Raw genomic sequence first — 13,666 nt, forward strand, 5'->3', positions numbered from 1 at the left:
TTTTTTCTCTTATCTCTCCCTCTCTTTATCCTCTCTATCTAAAATAAATAAATTAGGAAAAAACAATATTTCACACCATGATATGTATAGGTGACTTGAAATTTCCACAACATAGTTTTTTCATAATTAGGTTCATAGTTTCGTTTACTTTTGCCACAATATCACAGTTGTGTGATGTGTTCTTATGTATATCAAGCATTACCATCTATATGTCTGACTATATATAGCTGGTGTTTACATCATTCACTTGGTACATCTCTGTCAGGTGCATCAATTATAATGTTAATATTTTCCCATTTATTCTTAAGGATCTTAGACATTTACTGAGAAACATCCACATTTAACCTAGAAACTCCTTTTTAATTTCAGAAAAGTAAAATTGGAATCGTATATGTAGCTTATATTTGAGTATCTTTCTGCTCTAACATAGAATGTAACACAACTGAAAACTGATCATAAAAACAAATTTTTGTTCTTTTTTTTAAAAATTAGTGATTTAATGATTTATAAGACTGCAGGAGTATAGTTCCATATTGCACCCATTCTCAAAGTTTTCTGACCCCCTCACCATGTCATGATAACCACCATCCTTACAAAATCTTAGATACAGTTTAGCCTTTTTTTTTTTTTTTTTTGGTAAGTTCAGTTCCTTATATTTCACACATGAGACAAAACATCTAGTAGTTATCTTTCACTTCCCTATTTAAAAAGTTTTTTTTTTGAGGGGGCTGGGTAGTAGCACATCAGCTTAAGTGCACACAGTATGAAGCGCAAGGACCCTTTTCAAGGATCTACTTTATTTGTTTTTGTTGTTGTTGTTGTTGGATAGGACAGAGAGAAATGGAGAGAGGAGGGGGAGAGAAAGACAGACACCTGCAGGCCTGCTTCACTGCCTGTGAAGCGAATCCCCTGCAGGTGGGGAGTTGGGGGCTCAAACCGGGATCCTTACGCTGGTCCTTGCACTTTTTGCCATGTGCGCTTAAGCCACTGCGCTACTGCCCGACGGTGTCTTTCTTTCCCCTTCTCTTTCTCTCCTGCTCCCTCTCAATTTCTCTTTGTCTTATCCAATAAAATGGAAGGAAAAAAAAAAAGAGGACCTTCAGGAGAAGTAGATTTATAGTGTAGGCACCAAGCTTCAGCCATAACCCTGGAGGCAAAAAAGTTCTTAAATTTTTTTTATTATGTTTATTTATTTATTAGATAGAGACAGCCATAAATTGAGAGGGAAGAGAGAGACAGAGACAACCTGAAGACCTGCTTCATTGTTCATGAAGCTTAATTTATATAATTTGTTTAACTGGAATTACATCCATGGGTGGTTAATGTTGTTTTTCTCCCAAAAAAGATTGGTTATTTCAGCTGGATCAGCAGTACAGACCATGAATTACATGTATGAGGCCCTGAATTCTATCCATAGCAGCACACTTTTTCTTTTAATTTATTTTTTATTTAAGAAAGGATAAATTAACAAAACCATAGGATAGGAGGGGTACAACTCCACACAATTCCCACCACCCAGTCTCCATATCCCATCCCCTCCCCTGATAGCTTTCCCATTCTCTGTCCCTCTGGGAGCATGGACCCAGGGTTGTGGGTTGCAGAAGGTGGAAGGTCTGGCTTCTGTAACTGCTTCCCCGCTGAACATGGATGTTGACTGGTTGGTCCATACTCCCAGTCTGCCTCTCTCTTTCCCTAGTAGGGTGGGTCTCTGGGGAAGCAGAGAGCAGCACACTTTTTAAAAATCTTATTATTAGATAGAGACAGAATTGAGAGGGGAGGGAGAGAAAGAAAGGGGAAGAGACAGAGAGACACCTGAAGCCCTGCTTTACCACTTGTGAAGCCTTCCCACTGCAGGTGGGAACCCAGGGCTTGAACCTGGGTCCTTGTGCACTGTAATGTGTCTGCTTAAGCAGGTGCACTACTGCCAACCCCCCAGCAGCACACTTTTTTAAAAAGAGAGAATCTGGCCTGGGAAGTGGTATAGTAGGTAGGGTACTGAACTTCCAAGCAAGTATGAGATCTCAAGTTCTATCCCCAGCTGTGTAATGGTAGAGTGATGCTCTAGTTCTCTCATTAGTAAAAATCAGTAAGAGTGGTGATATACTCAGTAGAGTACCTAAGTTACCATGTGTTAGTATCTAGGTTCAAGCCCCTGGCTCCCATCTTACTGTATGGGGCAAGTTTCATGAGCAATGCTATAGGTATCTCTCCTTTTCTTTGTCTGTCTCTCCAAGACTCACCATCTTATCAAAATGAAAACTTTAGGGGCAGGGGGAAGGCTGCTGGGAGAGGTAGAAATACTGGTAGTCCTAAAGCCCCAGTAGTAACCCTGGTGATGACAAAAATAAAATAAAATAAAATAAAATAAAATAAAGTAAAATAAACAAATTCCTGAGTGGTGAACAGGTTGCCAGGTACCTCACTCTTTCCCTCTTTATCATTTCCTCTCTCTTTTGCTTTCCTTCTCTGTCACCACCCCCTCAATTTCTCTCTGTCCTGTCTAATAATAAAAAGAAAAGATGGGGTGAGGGGAGAAAAAAATGGCTAGCTGGAGCACTGGATTTGTAATTTTGTAATGCAAGCACTAGGGCCCTAGTGGTAATCCTGGTGGCAAAAAAAAAAAAAAAAAAAAAGACTGAAGACTGAACTGAAATAAGAAATGAAAGAATTATAAATAATGTCTTATAAATAACTAAGATGCAATGGCAACTAATTACATGCCAACAAATTTTATTTTTAAAGGTGACTGTTCTTTTTTTAATACATTTTTTATTTGATATGACAGACATTGAGGTAGGAAAGGGAGATAGGGAGAGAGAGAGAGAGAGACATTTGCAGCACTGCTTCACCATTAGTATAACTTCCCTCTGCAGGTGGGGACCAAAGGCTTGAACCTATGTTCTTGCATATTCTTCATTCAGCCAGATTTCCCACTGTCCATTACTGTCTTCCTTATCTCTCTGGTTTCTATTATGGCTTCAGTCATGCTTTCACTGAATATTTTCTTGATGTTTTCTTCCATAAATCTTTTTATTTCAATGAGATCACTAAGAGCATAGCTTTGAAATCTTGTTGCATTTAGGAGTTTTCTTTGCATTGATGTCCTAGTCCTAGTCCAATATTCATTGTACGTGATTTTATTTGTGCTGTCTTTATTTTAATTTTTTTTTTTCAGGGTTTTCATGGGGCTTCTTCATGCCTTGATAATTCTATCTTTCCTGGCATACTCTTATTTGTAACTAATCTAAAAAAAAATTAGATAGAGAAGGAAAGATAACCACAGTACTGCTCCACTGCTTGTGAAGCTTCCCTTGGCATGGTGTTCCCATGTGGTGTCTGGGGCTTGAACCTGCTTCCTTGTACATGTTAAAATGAGGACTTTACTCCCAGCACTAGGTGCTGATCAAGTTTTATCTCCATGAAAACCAAGGCCAGGTGTGTCTTCCTTTGAGTAGAACTGGACAGTGAGCTTGGGATCAGAGTCACAAATGTACTTGATTGAGATTGTAGCTCCAGGGTTCCTCCAAACCCAAAAAGTGAGGTGTTAGGTGTAATGCAAACTAGTGAGAAAACAGATTCTGGCAGGAAGTTTGGCAGTAAATGGAATGTTTTGTTGGGCTTCTCATCCATGATTTGTTGCTAAGGAAACTTGAGTTTCATTCTGACTTTTTCCAAAGAGCCAATATTTTCTGTAAGGCTGCCCTACCATTCCTTGCCTGTTTTAAATGTTTTGTTTCCGATTTCCCTCTATTGTAAAATTTGGATACACAGTTGAAATAGAAGTGGAACCAGGCCAGGTAACAGAAATTGGACTGAGTGGCAGTAGCTGGGGAGATATTCTCTATATTTGTTGCTTAAGTCTCTCTGTCTTCATCATTTGTATGTTGGACTGCGCTTTTTGTAGTTTATCTGTGACCCAAGCCTATTTCTTTTTTTTTTCCACCGTCAAATAATATATTTTTAAAAGAATTAGTAGATTTTTATTTTATTTTGTTTATTTATTAGTGAGAAAGATAGGAGGAGAGAGAGAAAGAACCAGACATTACTCTGATACATGTGCTGCCGGGGATCAAACTCAGGACCTCATGCTTGAGAGTCCAAAGCTTTATCCACTGCACGACCACCCGGGCCACTCAATCTTCTATCGAAGCATCTTACTTTAGAATTCTTTTTTTTTTTAATTTTTTAAAAATATTTATTTTCCCTTTTGTTGCCCTTATTGGTTTTCTTTTGTTGTTGTTATTGATGTCGTTGTTGGCTAGGACAGAGAAATGGAGAGAGGAGGGGAAGACAGAGGGGGAGCGAAAGACAGACACTTACAGACCTGCTTCATGGCTTGTGAAGCGACTCCCTTGCAGGTGGGGAGCCGGCTGGAACCGGGATCCTTAAGCCGGTCCTTGCGCTTTGCACCACATGCGCTTAACCCGCTGTGCCACCGCCCGACTCCCTACTTTAGAATTCTTAACTAGCTGAACATTCAGCAGCACCATTGTTGATGTCACCTATGATATCATGAGAGTAGTAGTCATCAACATAGTAACCCACAAACTTAGCAGTCCCCAGAATTTCTTTGATAGTCCTAGAGAGTTCTCTACCTAAAGATCAGTGCCTCATTTATTGGACAACTGACAGTTTCATTAAAAGTGGTGTTTCCACTGTGCTTAATGTTTTTTTGCTTCTCTCTGTCTCTTGGTGGTCCCTTGAGGGCTTTAATGATGAGAGCAGAGACAGAAGGCTCCGCCTCAGCCATGGCTTGTTCTGGATGGTTCATTTCATTGTAATCTTCAGACCCTTCCAAACACTGGTAGTCTTGGTAATATTATCACCAACTTTTTTGGAGACAGACTGAGCAGTCCAGTCTTGGGGACCAGGACAGAAGTGGCACCATCTTCCCCACCAGTGCACCTCAGGTATATGAACTTTGATCTCATAGGGGTCCAACTTTGGCAGCATGGTGGATATAGCTGGTGTTGAATGAATCCGGATTTAGGATGACTGAAGAAAGTTGCACCTTGACTATCTCTGACAACCTAAGTCTATTTCTTTCCAGGGTTTTTGATGTATGTTATAGGGACTTTGATTATCTTGTGTGAATTTTATTTTTTTAATTTCCTGCTGGAGGTTTCTTTTTTTTTTTTTTTTTTTTTCCACAGAGCACTGCTCAGCTCTGGTTTATAGTGTTGCTGTGATTGAACCTGTGACTTTGGAGCCTCAGCCATGAGAGTCTCTTTGCATAACTATTATGCTATCTATCTGCACCCCCTGGAGTTTTTCATGTAAAAAAAGATTGAGTTGAAGGAACAGAGGGAGAAAGGGAAAGATACTGTAGAACTGATACTTCACCTTGTGTGGTGGGGGCCAGGCTCAAATTTGGTTTGTGTGCATTGTGCCTTCCTAGGTAAACTATCTGGTCAGATGACCTATTTTCAGCTATTATAAGTTTTAGTAATTATTTTTTTCCTTATATGCTTTTGTGTGTCTGTCTCAGGTTTATTCTTTATGATTACAGTGATAATCCTATGAAAGACTTTACAATTCTAAGGAAAAAGTATGATAACTGAAAGTGGTGGGTTTGTCATGTAGGCACTGAGCCCCAGCTATAACCCTGGTGACAAAATAAAATATAAAGACTTATAAACTACCCTTCTTACTTGTTGATAGCAACAGCAAGTTATATTTTATATTGTGTATCAATTGACACAGTTATATGATTAAAAAAGAATTTTTTTTTTTCTGTACCAGAAGTAAATTATTTGTACTGCATTACTAAGCTTAAAATGATTCATCATTTGTTTATCACCTTTTGGAGAGCTCTTTTAATGATTTTATTATATATATTGTCTAGAGTTCTTTTTCTTTTCTTTTTTTTAAAAGTATTTTTATTTATTTATTTATGAGAAAGATAGGAGGAGAGAGAAAGAGCCAGACATCACTCTGGCATATGTGCTGCCGGGGATCGAACTCGCAACCTCATGCTTGAGAGTCCAAAGCTTTACCACTGCGCCACCTCCCAGGCCACCATTTTCTTTTAACTTGAAGACAGTAACTTTTTTTTTTTGTAAGGAAGTCTGATGGTAATGAACTCCTAGGGAGTAAACACTTAGTAAAGACATTTGTGCTTCCAAGTGTTTTTTATGTTTTGTTTTGTTTTAGTTTTAAAAGGCAAATTTGATTCAGCATTTATTATTGAAAGCTTTTGTTCATTCTTGAAGTTCAACATCACACTTGCTTTTTGCACAAGGTTGTTGAGAAAATCCAGTGGTAGTAATATAGAGGCTATCTTTTACATAATAAGTTGTTATCTTGCTGCTGTCAGTAGTCACTTTTCATAAACATGCTTCTCCTCAGATAATAGGCGAACTTGTTTGAAAGCCTAATACTGATCTTAATGTGTTACCAGGGGGTTCTATCTATAATTATTAAACTAGAAATAAATATAGGAGTTAATTTATCCCTGGGCTAGTATGCCAGTGACTTGTCATTTTTCTTTCTTTCTTTTTTTTTTTATATAATATAAATCACCCATTTACTCTGTCAGTTTAAGTCCTGAATTAAAATCCTTCAGTTTTAGGGAATGACCAAGGATGGACAGTGTCAAGAATAACAGGATCATTCTCTGGGGCATAGCTGAGTTACCAAATGCTTATGTCAATCTGGAATAATGCCTTGAAATGAAAAATGGACCCATTTTAGACCCAAGGTTCCTTCAGGGAATTCTTTAGACTGGTGCACCCTGACTTCCCCTGTCTCTGTATCTGGTGTGGGGTAGTGGTGCCTTGCAGAGCTCTGCTGGCTTATATGTCCTCTGAATAATAAGTGGTCATTGACAGACATTTGCAGAGTTGATCTTGGCAAGTTTTGTGATGGTCTCTAAAGGCACAGTATGTGTATGAATTATGCTGTCTTTTTTTTCTTTAGTCATCACTAATTTATTTATTTAAGAAGGGAGACATTAACAAAATCATAGGATGGGGGGGTACAACTCCACACAATTCCCACCACCCAATCTCCATATCTCATCCCCTCCCCAATGTAGTCCCGATGCATTTTATCCCCTTTCCAATATCCTCCAAGCAGTATGGGTTTGGTATAATAGGATTTTAACATATGTCCCTTTGAGTGTACTAAGTGGAATAATTTACTTGTTATCTTTCAGATATATCTTATGACACCCAGGACTTTGTGTCATTCACGTATAGAAGATTAATTCTCAGTTGTGCTTTTCAGAAGATATGGAAACTGTGGCCTTGAAAGACATGGAAGAACCCGTAGAATGTGATGGACAGAAAAGTTTATACTGTAAAGATGTCCAAACTGTGATAAATACCCATAATATTATTGTCAAAAGAGAAAAAGGATATAAAACATCTTGGGGAAAGCATCATTATAAGTCAATTATGCTTCCTGAGAAATATTACAAATGTAACAAATGTGGAAAAATCTCTTATCAGATGTTAGACCTTATTATACATCATAATATATATATTGGAGATGAGGAGCCTTATGAATGCAAGGAGTGTAGTGAAGCTATTAACCAGTCTCCAACACTTTCTCAGCATGGTACAATTAAATTAGAGAAAGATGCATTTATATGCAACGTATGTGGAAAAGTCTTTAATGAGTGGTCAGATCTAAATAAACATAAAATAATTCATACAGAAGAGAAGACTTTCCAATGTAAGGATTGTGGTAAAACCTTTAATGAGGACTCAAAACTTACTCGACATTATAGAATTCATACTGGAGACAAACCGTACAAATGTAAGGAATGTGGTAAAACCTTTAATTACTCATCAAGCCTGACTGAACATCGTAGAATTCATACTGGAGAGAAACCTTATAAATGTAAGGATTGTGGTAAGACCTTTAATCAAGGCTCAAAACTTACTCAACATTATAGAATTCATACTGGAGACAAACCTTACAAATGTAAAGAATGTGGTAAAACTTTTAACCAGCGCTCAATCCTTACTAGACACCAGAAAATTCATACTGGAGAGAAACCACACATATGTAAAGAATGTGGTAAAGCCTTAAGCTCTAACTCAAAGCTTATTGAACATCAGAGAATTCATACTGGAGAGAAACCATATAAATGTAAAGAGTGTGGTAAAGCCTTTAGCCGGACCTCAAACTTTTCTGAACATCAACGGTTTCATACTGGAGAGAAGCCTTATAAATGTAAAGTATGTGGTAAAGCCTTTAGCCGGGCCTCAAATTATGCTGAACATCAATGGGTCCATATTGGAGGGAAACCTTACAGATGTAAAGAATGTGGTAAAACTTTTAGCCAGGCCTCAAAGCTTAGTGAACATCAGAAGTTTCATTCTGGAGAAAAACCATACAAATGTAAAGACTGTGGCAAAGCCTTTAGCCGAATCTCAAACCTAACTGAACATCAAAGAGTTCATACTGGAGAGACACCTTACAAATGTGAAGAATGTGGTAAAACCTTTAAACAGTCTTCAAGCCTTACTCGACATCAGATCATTCATACCGGAGAGAAACCTTACAGATGTGAAGAATGTGGCAAAACCTTTAACCAGCGCTCAAGCCTTACTCAACATAGGAGAATTCATACATGTGAGATACCCTACAGATATAAAGATTGTGATAAAAATTTTATGACAAGCTCAAAACTTGTTCACCAGGTAATTTGTACTGGAGAAGAGCTGCATGGTGTAACCAGTGTGGCAAAGCCTTTAAGTGGAACTCAACCCTTACTCACTGTTGCAGAGCCTGTAATGGATAGATATCCTAAATGTGAAGAAGATGACAAAGCCTTTGTTTTTTAAACAGATGTTAAAAAACACCAATGTGCAAAGAACATTTAAAGGTTAAAAAAAAAAAGGAATTTAACTAAACATATCTATTGTAGAGCATAGTATTTGCATGCTTGAGGCCACAAGTTCAGTTTTTGGCACCACATATGCCAAAACTGAGTAGTGTTCTGGTCTCTCATAATAAGTATTTAGAAAAAGAACAGATTCATTCTAAAAAATCACACTAAAAGACTTCTCTGCACATTGAAGTTAACTAGCAGAAATTAAAAAAAAAAAACTAGCATTTTGGAAAGGATATTTGCATATAGCATGTTCAAAAGTGGTTGACATTCAAAATATATAGAAAAATCATACAATCAAAAACAAAAAACCCAGTTAAAAGTATGCAAGATACTTTGCACACTTTTAACAGTACTCCAAAGGCGGTACTCCAAAGACATACAATATCAGTGTGACATTTGGAAAAAATTAACATCACTTTTTATTAGGGAAATGTAAGTTGAAATCACAGTGGGATAGTCTTCACACTAATTAGAATGACTAACCGCAGATTTCAGCCAACTTTGGTAAGCATCTGAAGACAAAAGGAACTGGTTCCTTGTTGGTAGTAATATATACTAGCAAAACCCTTGTGGAAAAGAGTTATTAAAAAAAAAATTCCTTTATCAATGCTATACCATTACCAGAAGGACAATAAAACACTAATTTGAATGCCTACGCATTTTTGTTAATAGCAGCACTATTCACAACCAAACTATGGAGCCAACCTAAATGCTTTGTCATGGGATGATTGGATAAAGAAACTGGGATGTATCATCTGTGGATTGCCACTCTGCCATTAAAAAGATGACATTGTATCTTTTGGGAGAAAATGGATAGAACTCAAGTGATTATGCTCAGTGAACTATGTAAGGAAATGGAAGACAAAACTAGCTTAGAATAAAACAACCAAGCTGACTCAGACTCTAAAAGCCTTGGTGGGTATCAGAGGAACTGGGATGGGAGTTTGAGGTGAGGGTTCTCTGGCGGCACTGTGGATATGATGGATCATATATAGATATGAAACTTTTTAGTCCTAAAATGTTATAATTTTGTAAACCAATATTAATAAAAAAACAAAAGCATTCAGATGTTTCATCATTGAACAAATATTTAAAAAAATATAAAACACCCAAGTGAGCATCAGAATTTCCAAGAGAAAATAGTAATAGCACTTTTTTTTTTTTTTGCCTCCAGTGTTATCACTGGAGCACTATGAATTCACTGTTCCTGGAGGCCCTTTTTTTTCTATTTTGTTGTCTTTGTTATTGTTGGATAGGACAGAGAGGAGGGATGACCAGGAGAGAAAGATAGACACCTGTAGACTTGTTTCACCACTTGTGAATTGACCCCCCAACCCCTACAGATGGAAAGCTGGGTGATTGAAAGTGGATTGTTATGCTGGTACTTAGGCTTCACACTATGTGTGCATAACCCCATGCTACCTCCCGGCCTCCGTAGTAGCACTTCTTAGATACTAGTTTTGTTTATTACACAGTAAAGTGAAATACTTAATCCTTTTGTTAATAGACTTCAAAGGATTAAAATAATGGAATTTTTGCACCAAATATACTTACTTAAAAAGTCTTTTTCAGGGGGTTGGGCTATAGTGCAGCGGGTTAAGTGCACATGGCACGAAACTTGAGGACTAGAGTAAGGATCCCAGTTCAAGCCCAGACTCCCTATCTGCAGGGCAGTCGCTTTGTAAGCGGTGAAGCGGGTCTGCAGGTGTCTTTCTCTCCCCCTCTTTCTTCCCCTTCTTTCTCCATTTCTCTCTGTCTTATCTGGCAACAACATCAATAATAACCACAACAATGATAAAAAGGGCAACAAAAAGGAAAAAACAAGTTTTTTTTTTTTAATCTTTATTGGATAGAGACAGCCAGAAATTGAGAGGGTAGGGGAGATAGGGAGAGAAAGAGACCTGCAGACCTGCTTCACCACTTATGAAGCTTTCCCCCTGCAGGTGGGGACTGGGGGCTTAAACCTGGGTCCTTGAGCACTGTAATGTGTGCTCAACCAGGTGCACCACCAAAAATATATTTTTCATATTCACACTTTTCAAGATTTTGAAAGGCAGTATATTATCACTAGTTTGTTGTCACTTAACTAGTGGAGTTGTTTTAAAAATGTCCTTTGTTAGGCAGATTCATAGTACCTAATTTTCATTGATGAATATGGACAAAATATAAGGTGGTATATATGGAGAAATTCTAAATGGAGTTGCTATTTATAGTAGACCACCAGAGCTATTGGGGCTTGGTGTTTGCATGTGTCTATGGAGGCTTACTTTTTTAAAAATGTAATACTGGATTGTTCGGTAATTAATGACATTTTCTTTTTTAAAAAATATTATTGGATAGAGACAGAAATTGAGGGGGTAGATAGGGAGACACCATGGTCTGGGAGTTGGTGCAATGGATAAGTATTGCACTCTGACATGAGATCCCAAATTCAATTCCTGGCAGCACATGTACAAGTGATGTCTGGTTCTTTCTCTTCTTTCTCATTAATAAATAGAATCTAAAAAAAAAAAAAAAAGGAGACACCCACAGCCTGACTTGACCACTCATGAAGCTTTCCTCCTATAGGTGGGGATTAGGGGCTTGAACCTGGGTCTGTGTGATTTGAAATGTGTGTGTTTAAACAGGTGCACCACTGCTTGGCCCCATGACGCATATTTTCTAGGCAAAAATGTGTCATGACTTTTCTGGAAATCCAATAAATTGACGTTTTGGTGAATTTGAATTAGTATGTATTTAATCAGCTTTTGGCATTAATTTAGATTCTTTAAACAAGCCTTTTTAAAATTTTCTTTATTGGTGAATTAATGTTTTACATTAAAGGTAAATACAATAGTTTGTACGAGCATAACATTTCTCAGTTTTCCATAAAACAATACAACCCCCCCACTAGGTCCTCTGTCATTCTTTTTGGACCTGTATTCCCCCCCCCCACACACACACAGTCTTTTACTTTGGTGCAATATGTCAATTCCAGTTGAGGTTCTACTTGTGTTTTCTCTTCTGATCTTAAGCCTTTCTATGTAATAACTCACAATGCTGCTACATGGTCACCAGGATTATTTTTTTTTCCTATAAACTATTTGTAAAAACCTGACAAAAATGGTGTCTGTTTGTGCAGCCTACTATGACTTAATTCCACTTAGTTTTTGCCAGCCAATTGTAATTTTTTAAACATAAACCGGAGAAACAGAGTGAGAGAGACCTTAGCACTAAAATTTTTTGTATGTGTGGGCTGGCCTTGAATCTGAGTTGCGCAACCCTTTTTAAATATATATCCTACTCTTCTCTCATTTTTTAATTTTTTTTAAACCAGAGCACTGCTTAGCTCTGGCTGATGGTGTAGGGGCTTGAATCTGGGACTTTGTAGCCTCAGGCATGAGAATCTCTTTGCATAACCATTATGCTATCTATCCTTTGCCCTTTCCTACTCTTTTCTCTCTTTCCCTACTATTTTCTCCTTTTACAGCCTTAGCTCTTTAGCCAATCAGCATTGTATTTTTAGTGTTTTTTTTTTTCTATGTGTGATTTTTTTATATGTGTATTGTACAGGAGTGATAAAATCCATTGTTTCATTCTGATTTGCTTTGCATAAACCCCTCAAGCTCCCATTTTTCTGAAACTAAGTAATTAATTTTTCTCTTCTTCCTCCCCCATCCCCCCCTTTTTTCCTAGCTTACCACCTTTCCTGCCATGGCTTTGCTGGGCCTTTGTATCTGGAATTCCACTGCCTCCAGCAGACTCCCTCCCCCCATCATAAATAGGAGAAAGATAAGGATAGATGGAAGGCGAGACAACACAGCACCACTCCACTGTTTGTAAAACTTATCCTCTGCATGTTATTCTTGTGTGATGGTCAGGTTCTGACAGTGCTTTCTTTGAAGCATTTGATGGTTTCTGGTCTAGCATGCAAATCTTTGATCCCCATGGAACTTTCTTTTGTATGTGGTGAAGTATATTGGTCCAGTTTCATTCTTCATGTTTCAAGCAAGATTTCCAGCACCATTTGTTGAATAGACTCTTCATTCCCTCTCTCCCTCTCTCTTATATCTATATTTATTTGATAGAGATAGCCAGAAATTGAGATGAAGGGGGTTATAGGGAGGGAGAGAGACACCTGCAGCCCTGCTTACCATTCACGAAACTTTCCTCTTGCAGGTGGGGACTGGGGGCTTGAACCCAAGTCCTTGAACTCTATCCTGTGCACTCAACCAGGTGCACCACCACCTGGCCCCGAGACTCCTCATTCTCCATGTGATGTTTTGGACTCCCATGTCAAAAATATGATGTCTGTAGGTGTGATAGTTTATTTTTGGTCTCTTAATTCTTTATTTTTTTTGTTTGTTTTTGTTTTTTGACTAGAGCTTTGCTTAGCTCTGGCTTATGGTGGTATGGGGGATTGAACCTGGGACTTCAGAACCTCAGGCATGAGTCTCTTTGTATAATCTACATCCCATTTTTCAAGCTCCCAGGCCACCTTTCATTCTGTGCACATTCTCTTCTGCCTCTGAACCTGCAACTTTGAGTTCCCCTAGCCCACTGCTCACGGATGTGTGCAGGGCTGGTTCCTCTTGATTTTTCTGGTCACTGCAGATGCCTTTAGGACTACTTAGAACTGCAGCCTCAGCTCACTGCTACACTTCTCTATAGCCCTGATCTTCTCTTCACTTGAATATTAATTTGTGCTTTGTCCATATCTATTCTTCATATAATGGCCAAATTAATAGTCTGGCTCAGCCAGGATGGAGGATAACATGGGTCCTTTTGGTACCTCTCTCGACATGAACAGGGCCCCTGCCTATTAGAGTAAGTGTGGGAGTG

General features: G+C 38.2%; 1 protein-coding gene across 6 annotated transcripts in view; it reads left to right on the forward strand.

The window, feature by feature from the left end:
- The window catches only part of LOC132540407 (zinc finger protein 501-like), an 83,594-nt gene extending 72,024 nt beyond the window's left edge, over positions 1 to 11,570 (forward strand). For all 6 annotated transcript variants that reach the window (XM_060198006.1, XM_060198001.1, XM_060198002.1 and 3 more), the window contains exon 3: positions 7,157 to 11,570. In XM_060198006.1, coding sequence (XP_060053989.1) covers positions 7,233 to 8,795 — 1,563 coding nt within the window. In that variant the 5' untranslated portion in view covers positions 7,157 to 7,232 and the 3' untranslated portion in view covers positions 8,796 to 11,570. The remainder of the gene's footprint in view (positions 1 to 7,156) is intronic.
- The last annotated feature ends 2,096 nt before the right edge of the window (positions 11,571 to 13,666 follow it).

This window comes from Erinaceus europaeus, chromosome 9 (assembly GCF_950295315.1).
Source record: "Erinaceus europaeus chromosome 9, mEriEur2.1, whole genome shotgun sequence".
In the NCBI taxonomy this organism is placed as follows: Eukaryota; Metazoa; Chordata; class Mammalia; order Eulipotyphla; family Erinaceidae; genus Erinaceus; species Erinaceus europaeus.